We start from the raw sequence: 13,149 nt of genomic DNA, 5'->3' as shown, positions 1-13,149 counted from the left end.
ACACCCAGGAGGAATCCACATCTCATCCCAGGAGAGACCCCCCACCCTGTGAGGAACCCCCAACTCCTGGAGGTCCACAGAGATGATCCAAGGCCTGGAGCACCTCTGCTATGAGGCAGGCTGACAGAGTGGGGGTTGTTCAGCCTGGAGAAGGCTCCTAGGACATCTTAGAGTAGCTTCCAGTACTGAAAGGGACTCAAGGAAAGCTGGGGAGGGGCTTTTAATCAGGGAGTGCCGGGATAGGACAAGGGGGAACAGTTTTAAATTGGAAGGGGGAAGATTTAGATTAGACATTAGGAAGAAATTCTTCACTCTGAGGGTGGGGAGGCCCTGGCCCAGGTTGCCCAGAGCAGGGGTGGCTGCCCCATCCCTGGAGGGGTTCAAGGCCAGGTCGGATGTTCTTTAAGGTCCCTTCAAACTCAAGCCATTCCATGATTCTATAAAATAGCCCACAGACCATAAGTCTTTTCACACACTTTATTAAAGGAATTCCTGAGGCATCACAGATGTAACAACCTTGGTGTCTCATGCAGGGTCTGTTCCCTGCCCCAAATCCCCAGGCTCCCTGCAGTCTTGTTCCTGCGATATCCAAAGGGTCCTGCAGGCCGTGGGGTTCTTGGTGCCAGCTTCTCAGAGCTTCCAGTCAGAGCTCGGGAAGCAGCATCACAGGATGCAACGGGGGAACTGGGTTCTCCACCCAGCCCACTTTTCTGAAGTGCTGGAAAAAGTTTGAATAGTAGGACTTAGCCCACTTGAAATGCAAAAAACGGGATTTTTAGAAATTATCGAGGACTTTGAGGCGGATAAAAGCAGCTGGTGCTCAGTTCCCGGCTCACAGGCAAGGAGCAGGGCTCAAGGTGCTACCAGGGAGTGGTTTTCTCCGGCAGGAGGCCCCTGGCCAGGTCCCAGCGCACCTTCCAGCACAGGGCAGCTCTCTTCTTCTCCGTGGGCACGGTGTAGTTGTTGGGGATGGGGAGGTGCTGCGGACGGTGGGGCAGCTCGGGCTCACAGAGCATCTTCTCCCGGATGCCCCAGTGCACTTCTTTCCACCGATCCTCCCCTGGGATTCCAAATTTCTCCCAATCTCGTTTATATTCAAAATATTTGGCCACGCAGTCAGTTTTCCCCCGGTTACGGCCCAGCAGCTCGAACCGCGGAGGAATGAAGGACTTGGGTTGTTCTGCTGCAGCTCTGTAAGGAGAATCATGAGAGCTCTGGCTCCCCAAATCCGCAGGGAGAAAGCAGGGGCTGTCCCTGCGGGGCCACCAGGGATGGGAGGTGTTGCTTGACTCTATTTCCCCCTCAGAGATGCTGTCTTCTGGGCTTGGCCTATGATGAAGCATCTTCTGCCTCAGGCTCCAGGTGTTGGTGCTGCTCCCCGACTCGTCAAAGACCTCCACTCCTCCATCAGGTCTTTGCCTCAGCACCTTTCTTTTCATGACCATCCTCCTGCTTCCCCTCTGATCCTCAGGAAATGCCAGAAGGGTTGATTGCACCCCTAGACCTGTGACCCCCCTGTGTCACCGTGGCCCAAGGAGGGGACGCCCGCTTCGAATCCGGCTTACCCAGCCGGAGGCGGCACTCGGCGCCGTTGGCCCGTAGCGGGTGGGCGGCCGCGCAGACAAAATCCCGGCCCCGCAAGCCGCTGTGGGTGCTCAGCACCAGGACGGCAGTGGAGGGCGAGGGGTCCCCCAGCGCCCGGCCCCCTAGAAGGGAGCCCCAAACACCAGGAGGGATCTCCCCAAACAATGAGGAGGCAGCCCCAAACCCCCAGGAGGACCCCCTGAATCCCAGGGGGGGACCCGAAAACCAGGGAAGGAGCCCCAAACTCCAGGAAGGACCCCGTGAATCCTGGAAGGGAGCCCCAAATACCAGGAGGGAACCCTAACCCTGTGAGGGATGTCCCCAAACCATGATAGTATCCCCTAATACAGAAGGAAGCCCCTAAAACTGGGTAGGACTGCCAAACCAAACCAGGAGGGATTTCCCCCTCCGTAAGGGACACCCAAACTCCGGGAAGGACCCAGGAGAGAGCCTCAAACATCAGGAGCAACACCCCAAACTGGGAGGAGCCCCAAGCACCGTGAGGGTCTGCAAAACATGGGAGGGATCTCCCCAAACCATGACAGAACCCCCTAACGCAGGATTGAGCCTCCAAAACTGGGCAGGACCCTCGATTCAGGAGGGATCCTCCAAATCCCAGGACAGACCCTCTGGATCCTGAGAGGGAGCCCTAGATGCCAGGAGGGAGCCTGAAGCTGTGGGAAGGACCCCAAAACCTGTGAGGGAGCCCCAAATACTGGGAAGCATCACCCCAAACCATGACAGAACCCTGCATCCCAGGAGGGGCCCCAAACATGAGGAGGGATCTCCCCAAATTGTGATGGGACCCCCTAAACCTGGATGAGGCCTCCAAAACTGGGCAGAGCATGCAAACAGGGAGGGATTCCCCCCACCCCACCCTATAAGGGATCCCCAGATGCCGGGAGGGAGCTCTCGACACCTAGGAGGAATCCACATCTCATCCCAGGAGAGCCCCCCCACCCTGTGAGGAACCCCCAACTCCTGGAGGTCCACAGAGATGATCCAAGGCCTGGAGCACCTCTGCTATGAGGCAGGCTGACAGAGTGGGGGTTGTTCAGCCTGGAGAAGGCTCCTAGGACACCTTAGAGTAGCTTCCAGTACTGAAAGGGACTCAAGGAAAGCTGGGGAGGGGCTTTTAATCAGGGAGTGCCGGGATAGGACAAGGGGGAACAGTTTTAAATTGGAAGGGGGAAGATTTAGATTAGACATTAGGAAGAAATTCTTCACTCTGAGGGTGGGGAGGCCCTGGCCCAGGTTGCCCAGAGCAGGGGTGGCTGCCCCATCCCTGGAGGGGTTCAAGGCCAGGTCGGATGTTCTTTAAGGTCCCTTCAAACTCAAGCCATTCCATGATTCTATAAAATAGCCCACAGACCATAAGTCTTTTCACACACTTTATTAAAGGAATTCCTGAGGCATCACAGATGTAACAACCTTGGTGTCTCATGCAGGGTCTGTTCCCTGCCCCAAATCCCCAGGCTCCCTGCAGTCTTGTTCCTGCGATATCCAAAGGGTCCTGCAGGCCGTGGGGTTCTTGGTGCCAGCTTCTCAGAGCTTCCAGTCAGAGCTCGGGAAGCAGCATCACAGGATGCAACGGGGGAACTGGGTTCTCCACCCAGCCCACTTTTCTGAAGTGCTGGAAAAAGTTTGAATAGTAGGACTTAGCCCACTTGAAATGCAAAAAACGGGATTTTTAGAAATTATCGAGGACTTTGAGGCGGATAAAAGCAGCTGGTGCTCAGTTCCCGGCTCACAGGCAAGGAGCAGGGCTCAAGGTGCTACCAGGGAGTGGTTTTCTCCGGCAGGAGGCCCCTGGCCAGGTCCCAGCGCACCTTCCAGCACAGGGCAGCTCTCTTCTTCTCCGTGGGCACGGTGTAGTTGTTGGGGATGGGGAGGTGCTGCGGACGGTGGGGCAGCTCGGGCTCACAGAGCATCTTCTCCCGGATGCCCCAGCGCACTTCTTTCCACCGATCCTCCCCTGGGATTCCAAATTTCTCCCAATCTCGTTTATATTCAAAATATTTGGCCACGCAGTCAGTTTTCCCCCGGTTACGGCCCAGCAGCTCGAACCGCGGAGGAATGAAGGACTTGGGTTGTTCTGCTGCAGCTCTGTAATGAGAATCATGAGAGCTCTGGCTCCCCAAATCCGCAGGGAGAAAGCAGGGGCTGTCCCTGCGGGGCCACCAGGGATGGGAGCTGTTGCTTGACTCTATTTCCCCCTCAGAGATGCTGTCTTCTGGGCTTGGCCTATGATGAAGCATCTTCTGCCTCAGGCTCCGGGTGTTGGTGCTGCTCCCCGACTCGTCAAAGACCTCCACTCCTCCATCAGGTCTGTGCCTCAGCACCTTTCTTTTCATGACCATCCTCCTGCTTCCCCTCTGATCCTCAGGAAATGCCAGAAGGGTTGATCGCACCCCTAGACCGAGAGAGGCCTGGGCATAGAGATCATCGTTGGGCTGTGCTTGCTCCTCAGCTGCCGGAGTGACCCAGATACTCCGCTCCGGTCCCCACATCTCCTTAGTTTCTGCCAGACTGGGTGGATCCTGCAAAAAATAAACTGCAGTTAATTTATCGTGGCACATTTAAGCTGGCTGAAGAGATCAAGGGCTTGGCCGTTCCTGGTGGCCGCCCCTGGCTGGATGCTGGTGGCCATGGAAAGACTCGACCCCGATGCCACCTCGTCCTCATCCTCCTTCACGGGAGGCCAGGGGCCCACCCAGCGCAGCCGTGCCAGGGGGAAGCCCCCCGGCCAGCGGCACCGCAGGGCCACGTCCCGCAGGTCACCGGTGGCCAGGGCAGAGCAGGTGGGGCTGCCGGGTGGTGGATCTGCAGGAGACCATCAGAGCTGGGGGACGCCGGGCTGTTACCCTCCTCCCACATTGCCCTTCACACCTACATCCTCACCAGAAGCTGCCTTGGTCTATCTCGCCCCAGGGGCACCCGTGGGGCTGCCCCTGTTCCAGGGTTACTTACAGTAGACGGTGAGGACGGTGGTGGCCTGGGTGCGGGTTTGGAGGTGGGTATTCTCGGCCAGGCAGGTGTAGGTGCCCGCCTGGGCGCGAGTGATGGCAGGGATGACGTAGGTCTGGCCGGTGTGGACCTGGGAGCTGTTGTGGAGCCAGACGTAGCGACTAGGGGGGTTGGAGGGAGCCAGGCAGCTCAGCACCACGTCCTCCCTCTCGCCCGCCGAGAAGCCCCCCTGTTCAGGGGAGAAGGGCTCCACGCTGATGGCTGGCTCGTCGGGGCCATCTGCGGTGACATGGGGACCCTCAGTCATCGGGACATCCCCAGAGAGGGGACACAGCCACACCTGGGGCATCCTCCCTCTGGTGGGGAACCAGGCTGGGAAGTCTCCTTAGAAAACGTGCACCATCGTGGCTGTGAACATCACCGTGGTGGCCATGGACGTCCCGGGGTGGGTGGTGGGCGTGGAGGCACCATGGTGCCGTAGGGCATGGTGGCCATGGACACACCATGCTGGCCTGGTGGCTGTGGAGGTGGCACAGTGCGTGGTGACCATGGACACAGACAGGCCACGCGGTGGCTGAGGAGGTACCTCGGTGGCACTGCACGTGGTGGCCATGGCTGTACCACGGGGCCACCATGGTGGTAGGGTGCTTGGTGGTCACAGCCACATCATAGTAGCCAGGTGGCAGGATGCTTGGTCGCCATGGCCAGGCCATGGTGGCATCTCCAGCCCTGAGGATGCCCTCACAGCCCCCCGGGAAGGTGAGGCCACTCACGGATGATGTCCAGGTAGACGGGCTCGCTGGTGCAGTTGTTGACTTGGTTGTGCACGGTGCAGGCGTACCAGCCCGCGTGGCTCCGGTTGGCGGGCGTCAGGCGCAGCTCTGCCCCGGAGCCCCCCATCCCCATGGGGGACGGCAGGGGACCCCCCCGGGGCTCCCGGTGCTGCCAGGAGAAGCTCAGCGGCTTGGTCCCCTCCCGCACAGAGCACGTCAGGGCCACCGTCGCCCCCTCCGCCGCCGTCGGCCGCACAAAGGGCTTGGAGACGGGCACTGGGGGCACCAAGCCGTGAGCAGCCCCATCCCCCGGGCCCCCCACGAGCCCCCAGGGCCCCCAACAGGGGGCATCTTTCCAGCCCAGACCGTGTATTGGCTAGTGATGTGCTATGGCAGCAAGCAGGATGGCTAGTGAGAATGTCTATGGGCTAATGAGGGGGTGTCCTGGCTGTGGGCGTGGGGAGTAGCTAGAGCAGCTGTTGCTATTTTCTTGCCGGAGGGAAGACTCGCACAACCAATATGATTGATAAGCAAGCTTCGTTTATTCATCAGAAGGCACGCATTATATTGCTCAGGTTCATTAATAAGCACATTTGGCAAAATCTAATTGGTTAATCATGTCTCTAACATTAGCATATACGGTTAACCATTGGTTATTGCTTATTGGTTACATTTACATAAGTTCCTTATTTTTTGCCAACTAACTCCTTCTCACTGCTGACCACAACATCCTTTTACGGTATAATGCTCTCGTCAAGGTCGTCTTACTTTTATGGTATAATGCTCTCGTCAAGGTCATTTTGGCCTTCTCAGCACAGCACATCTCGTGCATGTTAACGTGTCCTTTGTCACGTAACCACTTCTCCACAATTCCCCCGTCTTCTTTTTGAACGAACCATACTGACTGCGAAACTTTATTCAACATTCGCTACACACAATTCAACATACAAGGCAATACCAACAATATCGAAAAAATCACTACCAATATGACAACTCCTAGACGAACGATCTCTTTGATCCATCCGGATATCCCCAAAAACTGTAACCAATTGTCAAAGGGGGCTGGTGACCACTGTGAGTTTTTTCATATTGCTTTCAAGTTCTTTTAGGTGTGCATGGATGGATACTGAGTGATCAGATAAATTCATACAACACATGCCCTCAAAATCTTCACAACCATGCCCATGAGCTAATAACAAAAATCTATTGTGGCTCGATTTTGCAACACTGCATTTGGATTGATGGTGCAAACATGGCTAATCAACCAACCAGGGGAGTTGGAGGAAAATTTACATAACGAGTTGTTGGCGTCCCGTGGGGTTTTCCACTGATTCGTCCACCCCAAAAACTCGGTTGCATTATGGCTGTTGTTAAGAGGTACTCCAATTAAACATGTTCTAAAGGGATCACTGGGTGTGCTCATAGATAAACAAAAGCTCCTTTGGCCTGTCTGGTTGGCCCAAGTGACCCACATATTTTGCCGAGAGTCAATTCTGTGAATGGCCGTCGCCTTTTTGTTTTTCGACTAAAGTGTCCAGGTGAAACATGTGATTGACTTGACGTTGTATAAACTGTAACACACAGGATAATTGTCAAAGCAATTAACACAATTAAAAATAACATTCCTCCTTTGACCAAGAGTGTCCATTGCCCATAATAACTTTTTCAATAGCACTTTCACATTGTCTTATACTTGCTCTAATTTTGATGACATGGTTTGTATATGCCTCAACTTCGGCACAATTTGATCATCTCTTGCTAATCGCAAAAAATTCATTACATATTGCACCTTTATCAATCTGTATTGCAGTGTCTCTCCTGATTCCCCCCTTTTTTAACAATGTTTTTAGTACTTGATGGGTACATTCAATAATGGCATGACTTGGTAAATGGATAGCAGTACTTTCTGGATAATCTATTAGATACACGTGCAAATTCAAAATACTTGCCATGCAGCACTTAGCATATGCTTTTGTGATTGGGATATAAATGATTGTCGAGCCTTGGCCTAATAACTGAACACTTCGTAATGAATCACTTAAATTTTCCTCTATCATTGCTTCAATTATCGCTAAAGGTTGTCTGCACTAGGACCCAGCAACCGCTGACTAGTTCCAGCGAGACTGGAATGCACAGTGTTCTCACAAATTGGCATTCCCCTAAAGAGATAACACCATTAATTCCTGTGGACTTCTTCAAGGCTGAAAGAAAAAACTTAGAAAGGAAGGAGAAGGGTGTGGGGGGGTGCGGGGGGTGGGGGTAGTGGTGCACTCATACACATACAGCTGCATGTTTTGCTAGGTATTTTAAAACTTTTCCTTCTGGAGCCTTTCGTTCCAAAGATCCCCAGGTAAATTTACCTGTTTGCCGGCTTAGTGGACATTTGAGATTGAAAGGTCCCAGAGATGTATTTTCAAGATTAATCAAAACCAATTTCTAAGTCTTACAAACGTTTGAAGCGCTTCAAACACACATGCATACGACCACTCATTTCGAAGATAACTGAATACATTCATACAATTCACTATTGGATCCACAATTTTTTTCCACACTATGGACATATAAACCACACCTGGTACCGGGAACATACAACACTTAAATTATGTACATGCATTATCTAATAAGGCTTATATCGATTGTCTAACAAATATTTCACTTATGGTAGTCTTTTGTAGTTTCTGTATTGATAGAATCACGGTCTGGTCAGTTGAACCACAGCCTCTGTCTCTTCATGGAGTACAACTGCTGAAAAATAAGTTAGATGAGTGATTCTAGTGCCCTTTGATATAAAGTCAGGAGGTATAGGCATCCAAACTATTACTTGCATCGCTCTCATAACGCCAGCATCAGTCAATTCTGGTAAAATAAACAATCTTTGTAACAGGTAATCATGCAATTAACAGTGCACTAAGTTAAGGCTAATTGTTTAAGCAACACTTATCTAGCGGCGATATTGTCTGCCTGCTCATTTAAGGCCTCTTGTAGTTTGTCTAGAAAAGTCATGTAAATTATCACAAATACAGCTGCATTCCAAGGACTATTAAATGGGACTGTATGCCCATGATCTGTTTGCTCTTCCACTAAATTTTGCAATGTACCCAATTTTTTTCACTTGTTCATAATTCCAATGTCTATTCCCATTGCATTTAACGCATCTCTCCCCCACAAGATTAGTGGAACGTGCACAACTAAGGGTTACACCTTCAACATAAGAGGCTGAGTTTATAGGGACTAAAACAAATATATTTCAGGGATTCTTATGGACTCAAATCTTTGTGAGCCATGCTCTACAGAGTCAGCTTGGAACACAGCTGCTTTGAACAAAATTAAATACACTATCCGGCTGTTTGTTGGTATTAATACTAGTGGAAATGGTGTTCATAACACTAGTAGAGACAGCATCCATACTCTTGCTTGAATCATTCCAGTACAGCCGGCATCAATGACCCCAGGTAAAACAAAGATTCCCAACCAAATTATTGATAATCATTCTAATTACAAAGATTCCCAACCAAATTATTGATAATCATTCTAATTACAAGGCAGTAAAGCTACCCTCCAATGGTCCTTTTACGTTTCATGGTATTGTGTGAAGTGCGGATGATTGCAGCACAACTGTGATGATGGTGATCACGTCTATCTCGGCGCTGCCTCTGGTTCTTGCTCTGAGGTGAGAGCTGCTGGTTGCTGCGGAGGCATCTGTGTTGGTATGTGCCTCCTGCAAACAATTCCCAGGAAAAGTTTGTAGCTGTTTAGGGTCACAGCTCCTCCGTTGATGAAAATAAATCAAAGTTCTCTCGGAGGCTGCTGACCCTGGATCAAAGGGATGATTGGCAGGTGCTGATGGTGTGTGCAGTGCCGAGATGGCTGCTGCGAGAATCAATTTTGCTAGGGTACCTATGTCCACCGGAACGAGGGTATGCGATTGAAAGATGTGCTGTATTAGCGATGTCGTGACTTGTGATTTAAGGCCGTGCTGGATCACGGCAGCTTTAAGTTTCCCCAACAATCTCCAGTCAATCGGTTCCCAGTATCGACCACCTGCACCATGCATTACTGGGAATACTTCTGGTACAGTTATGAAATCTCCTTCCGAAACTGCATTTGTGATTATGCCTTTCCATTTTCGGCTATGGGCTTCTTCTATCTCAGGGTCTGGCTGAGGATTGCACTGATAATCGTTTTTGTGGCAATTGCGAGAGTTGGACTAGATCCATCCATAAAGGTGTAATTTTTATGTGCAGGGGGTTCTGGAGCCGATGGCAGCTCTGGCTTCTGTTGAATAGCCAATTGTTGCAATGCGTTCACTAACTCTTTCAACTCCCCTTGAAGCGAGGGCATTGCAGCTGCTCCAGCAGTATCATCTCCTGTTGTTGCCACATCTGGGTTACCGGGAGTTAATTCTTTTGGAGGCGCAGAAGGATGACAGGCAGCCCCTCCTTGCTCTGCATCTTTCCTCACTGACACAGTTTCTTGGGGTTTATCAGACGGCTTTTCATCTGTCTCCGTCTGGTGATATAACACTTTTGGCACCTCTCTTACAAAAATTTTGTTAGATGCAGCCGCAGGGGCGGCGAGCGCTCTGCCGACAGCACCAGATACATTAAATGAGCTAGATTCTAGTGGGGCCCGTTGTGGGATGTTTAACATGTGGGAGAAGAGTGAGGTTGCTGGGAAAGCCTGTGGAGCTGTGCCAAGCGATACGGGAGCCCCGGACGCTCCGAGTACCACTGTAGCCGCTGCAGCTGCTGATCTCTCTCCTTTCATTGTCTGCAGCACCTCCACTATTTCCCTCCACACCGGTCCGAATTTTGCCTCCTTGCCTCCTTTGGCCACTGCATCCCATAATACATGACCTATTGCTTCCCAGGTGGGAATTTCGAATATGACTTGTGCTCCTGGGGTTAATTTATGGCGCCAGACCCAGTTCAAAAATGCTGTAATAACGGAGGCATCATATTTTTTCCCTCTCTTAGAGAGGATATGTTGGAGGAGTTTTAGGACACCTTGGGCGGTTTGGTTCTCTTCTTACAGTTTTTGGAATCTCCCTTATTAGTTCGCCACTAATTAGTTCCCTGCGCAGACCGCCGTGCTGCACACAGATCAAAGCTTGCAATAGTTCAACTTCTCCCTGCTGCTCTGCCTCCCTCCTGAGTCGCACCCGTTGGTCCGAGGGACAGTGAGGGGGTAGATCGGGCTCCTTGTTGGTGTCTATCGGACCCGGATCAAAGGGATTGTCGGCCCTCCCGTCAGGGGGTGCGGAGGCAAGCGCAGCCAGTTTAGGGAGGTAAGGGGTTAGTACAGTTGTTGACGATCCAGCACTCAGCTCGGAATTATCGCTCTGCTTTTTAGAGCCGACATGCGCCTTTAACATTTCAAAAACTTTCTGCCAGGGAGACTGTTCAGCTTGATGCTGTTTTAAGCAATTGATTACGGTGCGCCACGGTCGGGACAATTTTTTGACTGTCTTATCATCGTCTATAACAGCTGCCCATAAAGTATCCCCGAATGCTCTCCATTCTTCAACACAGAAGACTGTGTTGGGGTCCTGAAAATGCCCCTTAGCTGTTCCATATATGACCAGTTTGGCCACCTCCTTTTTTAAATCTATATCTTGAATCTTTCGCTTTTCTAAAAAGCACATTAATAAATCATATGCTGCCTGCCGTTCCATTATTTTACTTTATTATGCTACTTCATGACCTTACTCTATACTACTCTATTGTTCAACTTCATGACCTGACGTTATACTACGCTACTATTTTACTTCATGACCTGACGTTATACTACTCTACTATTTTACTTCATGACCTGACGTTATACTACTCCACTATTTTACTTCATGACCTGACGTTATACTACTCTATTATTTTACTTCATGACCTGACGTTATACTACTCTATGATTTCACTTCATGACCTGACGTTATACTACTTTATTATTTCACTTCATGACCTGACGTTATACTACTTTATTATTTTACTTCATGACCTGACGTTATACTACTTTATTGTTTTACTTCATGACCTGACGTTATACTACTTTATTATTTTACTTCATGACCTTACTCTATATTATGGGCTCGAGCCTCTGGCAGCCTTACCGGAACGTCCTTCGAGCCTTTATCTTTAGTGGCGGGCAGCAGTTCCGAGCAGCGAGATCCCCTCTTTAGGGTCGATCCAGATGCGAGGAGTCAACCTTTGACCAGCAAAGTCGTCCTTTTTCATCTACTGGCGGCTGCAGACCAGTCGCTTTCCTCGGCTCCGAGCAAGCATAGCGGTTCCCAGTGAAGATGGCTTTATCGTGTCGGGGCAGTATCACGTCGGGGTCACCATTTGTTGCTATTTTTTTGCCGGAGGGAAGACTCGCACAACCAATATGATTGATAAGCAAGCTTCATTTATTCATCAGAAGGCACGCATTATATTGCTCAGGTTCATTAATAAGCACATTTGGCAAAGTCTAATTGGTTAATTATGTCTCTAACATTAGCATAAACGATTAACCATTGGTTATTGCTTATTGGTTACATTTACATAAGTTCCTTATTTTTTGCCAACTAACTCCTTCTCACTGCTGACCACAACATCCTTTTACGGTATAATGCTCTCGTCAAGGTCGTCTTACTTTTATGGTATAATGCTCTCGTCAAGGTCATTTTGGCCTTCTCAGCACAGCACATCTCGTGCATGTTAACGTGTCCTTTGTCACGTAACCACTTCTCCACACTTGAACAGACACGTAGTCCCTCACTTGTAGAACTTACATAACTTGTATTCTCACGGTAAGAATAGCCGTAATGTAAACAGCGCACTCAAGCTTGGTAGGAACTGACAAGCTCTCCCAGGAGAGTATAAAAACTCTGGTTGAGGAATAAAGATTTGCTACTTGCCACCAGAGCAGTAGTCCGTCTAGTCTCTCTAAGACGTCCCTGTGAGCTGGTCTCCGTCACACCATGGTGGTAGGGTGCTTGGTGGTCACAGCCACATCATAGTAGCCAGGTGGCTGGATGCTTGGTCGCCATGGCCAGGCCATGGTGGCATCTCCAGCCCTGAGGATGCCCTCACAGCCCCCCGGGAAGGTGAGGCCACTCACAGATGATGTCCAGGTAGACGGGCTCGCTGGTGCAGTTGTTGACTTGGTTGCGCACGGTGCAGGCGTACCAGCCCGCGTGGCTCCGGTTGGCGGGCGTCAGGCGCAGCTCTGCCCCGGAGCCCCCCATCCCCATGGGGGACGGCAGGGGACCCCCCCGGGGCTCCCGGTGCTGCCAGGAGAAGCTCAGCGGCTTGGTCCCCTCCCGCACAGAGCACGTCAGGGCCACCGTCGCCCCCTCCGCCGCCACTGCCGCCGTCGGCCGCACAAAGGGCTTGGAGACGGGCACTGGGGGCACCAAGCCGTGAGCAGCCCCATCCCCCGGGCCCCCCACGAGCCCCCAGGGCCCCCAACAGGGGGCATCTTTCCAGCCCAGACCGTGTATTGGCTAGTGATGTGCTATGGCAGCAAGCAGGATGGCTAGTGAGAATGTCTATGGGCTAATGAGGGGGTGTCCTGGCTGTGGGCGTGGGGAGTAGCTAGAGCAGCCACAGACAGGCTAATGTGACCGCTTAGGGGCTACTGGGATGCGGGATTGGCCAGGGCAAGGAGATGGTGCTGGCTAGCAGGACGCTACGATGGCTAGTGGGGTGCTTTGCCGGGCAGCAAGGCTCTGCTTTGGCTTATGGGGCCCTTCGCTGGCTAATGGTGAGCTACTTCAGCTAGTGGAATGCTATGTCGGCTAGTGTGCTGCCGTGTTGGCTAGCCCAGTGCTACGTTGGCTTGTGGGGTG

At 51.5% G+C, this 13,149-nt stretch overlaps 2 protein-coding genes across 2 annotated transcripts; both read right to left on the bottom strand.

The window, feature by feature from the left end:
• Positions 1 to 860: 860 nt before the first annotated feature.
• Positions 861 to 2,310, bottom strand: LOC138734210 (centriolar and ciliogenesis-associated protein HYLS1-like). Its single transcript, XM_069881782.1, has 3 exons — positions 2,301 to 2,310; positions 1,525 to 1,706; positions 861 to 1,460 (listed from the first exon to the last, which is right to left on the bottom strand). Exons 1-3 carry the CDS (start codon positions 2,308 to 2,310, stop codon positions 861 to 863), a joined length of 792 nt encoding a protein of 263 aa, XP_069737883.1.
• Positions 2,311 to 3,359: 1,049 nt separating this feature from the next.
• Positions 3,360 to 5,264, bottom strand: LOC138734209 (uncharacterized). Its single transcript, XM_069881780.1, has 4 exons — positions 5,138 to 5,264; positions 4,555 to 4,830; positions 4,259 to 4,407; positions 3,360 to 4,124 (listed from the first exon to the last, which is right to left on the bottom strand). Exons 1-4 carry the CDS (start codon positions 5,262 to 5,264, stop codon positions 3,360 to 3,362), a joined length of 1,317 nt encoding a protein of 438 aa, XP_069737881.1.
• Positions 5,265 to 13,149: the final 7,885 nt, after the last annotated feature.

The sequence above is a fragment of the Phaenicophaeus curvirostris genome, unplaced genomic scaffold (assembly GCF_032191515.1).
Source record: "Phaenicophaeus curvirostris isolate KB17595 unplaced genomic scaffold, BPBGC_Pcur_1.0 scaffold_69, whole genome shotgun sequence".
NCBI lineage: Eukaryota > Metazoa > Chordata > Aves > Cuculiformes > Cuculidae > Phaenicophaeus > Phaenicophaeus curvirostris.
Note: the sequence above shows the minus strand (reverse complement) of the source record. Positions and strands in the feature narration are given on the sequence as shown.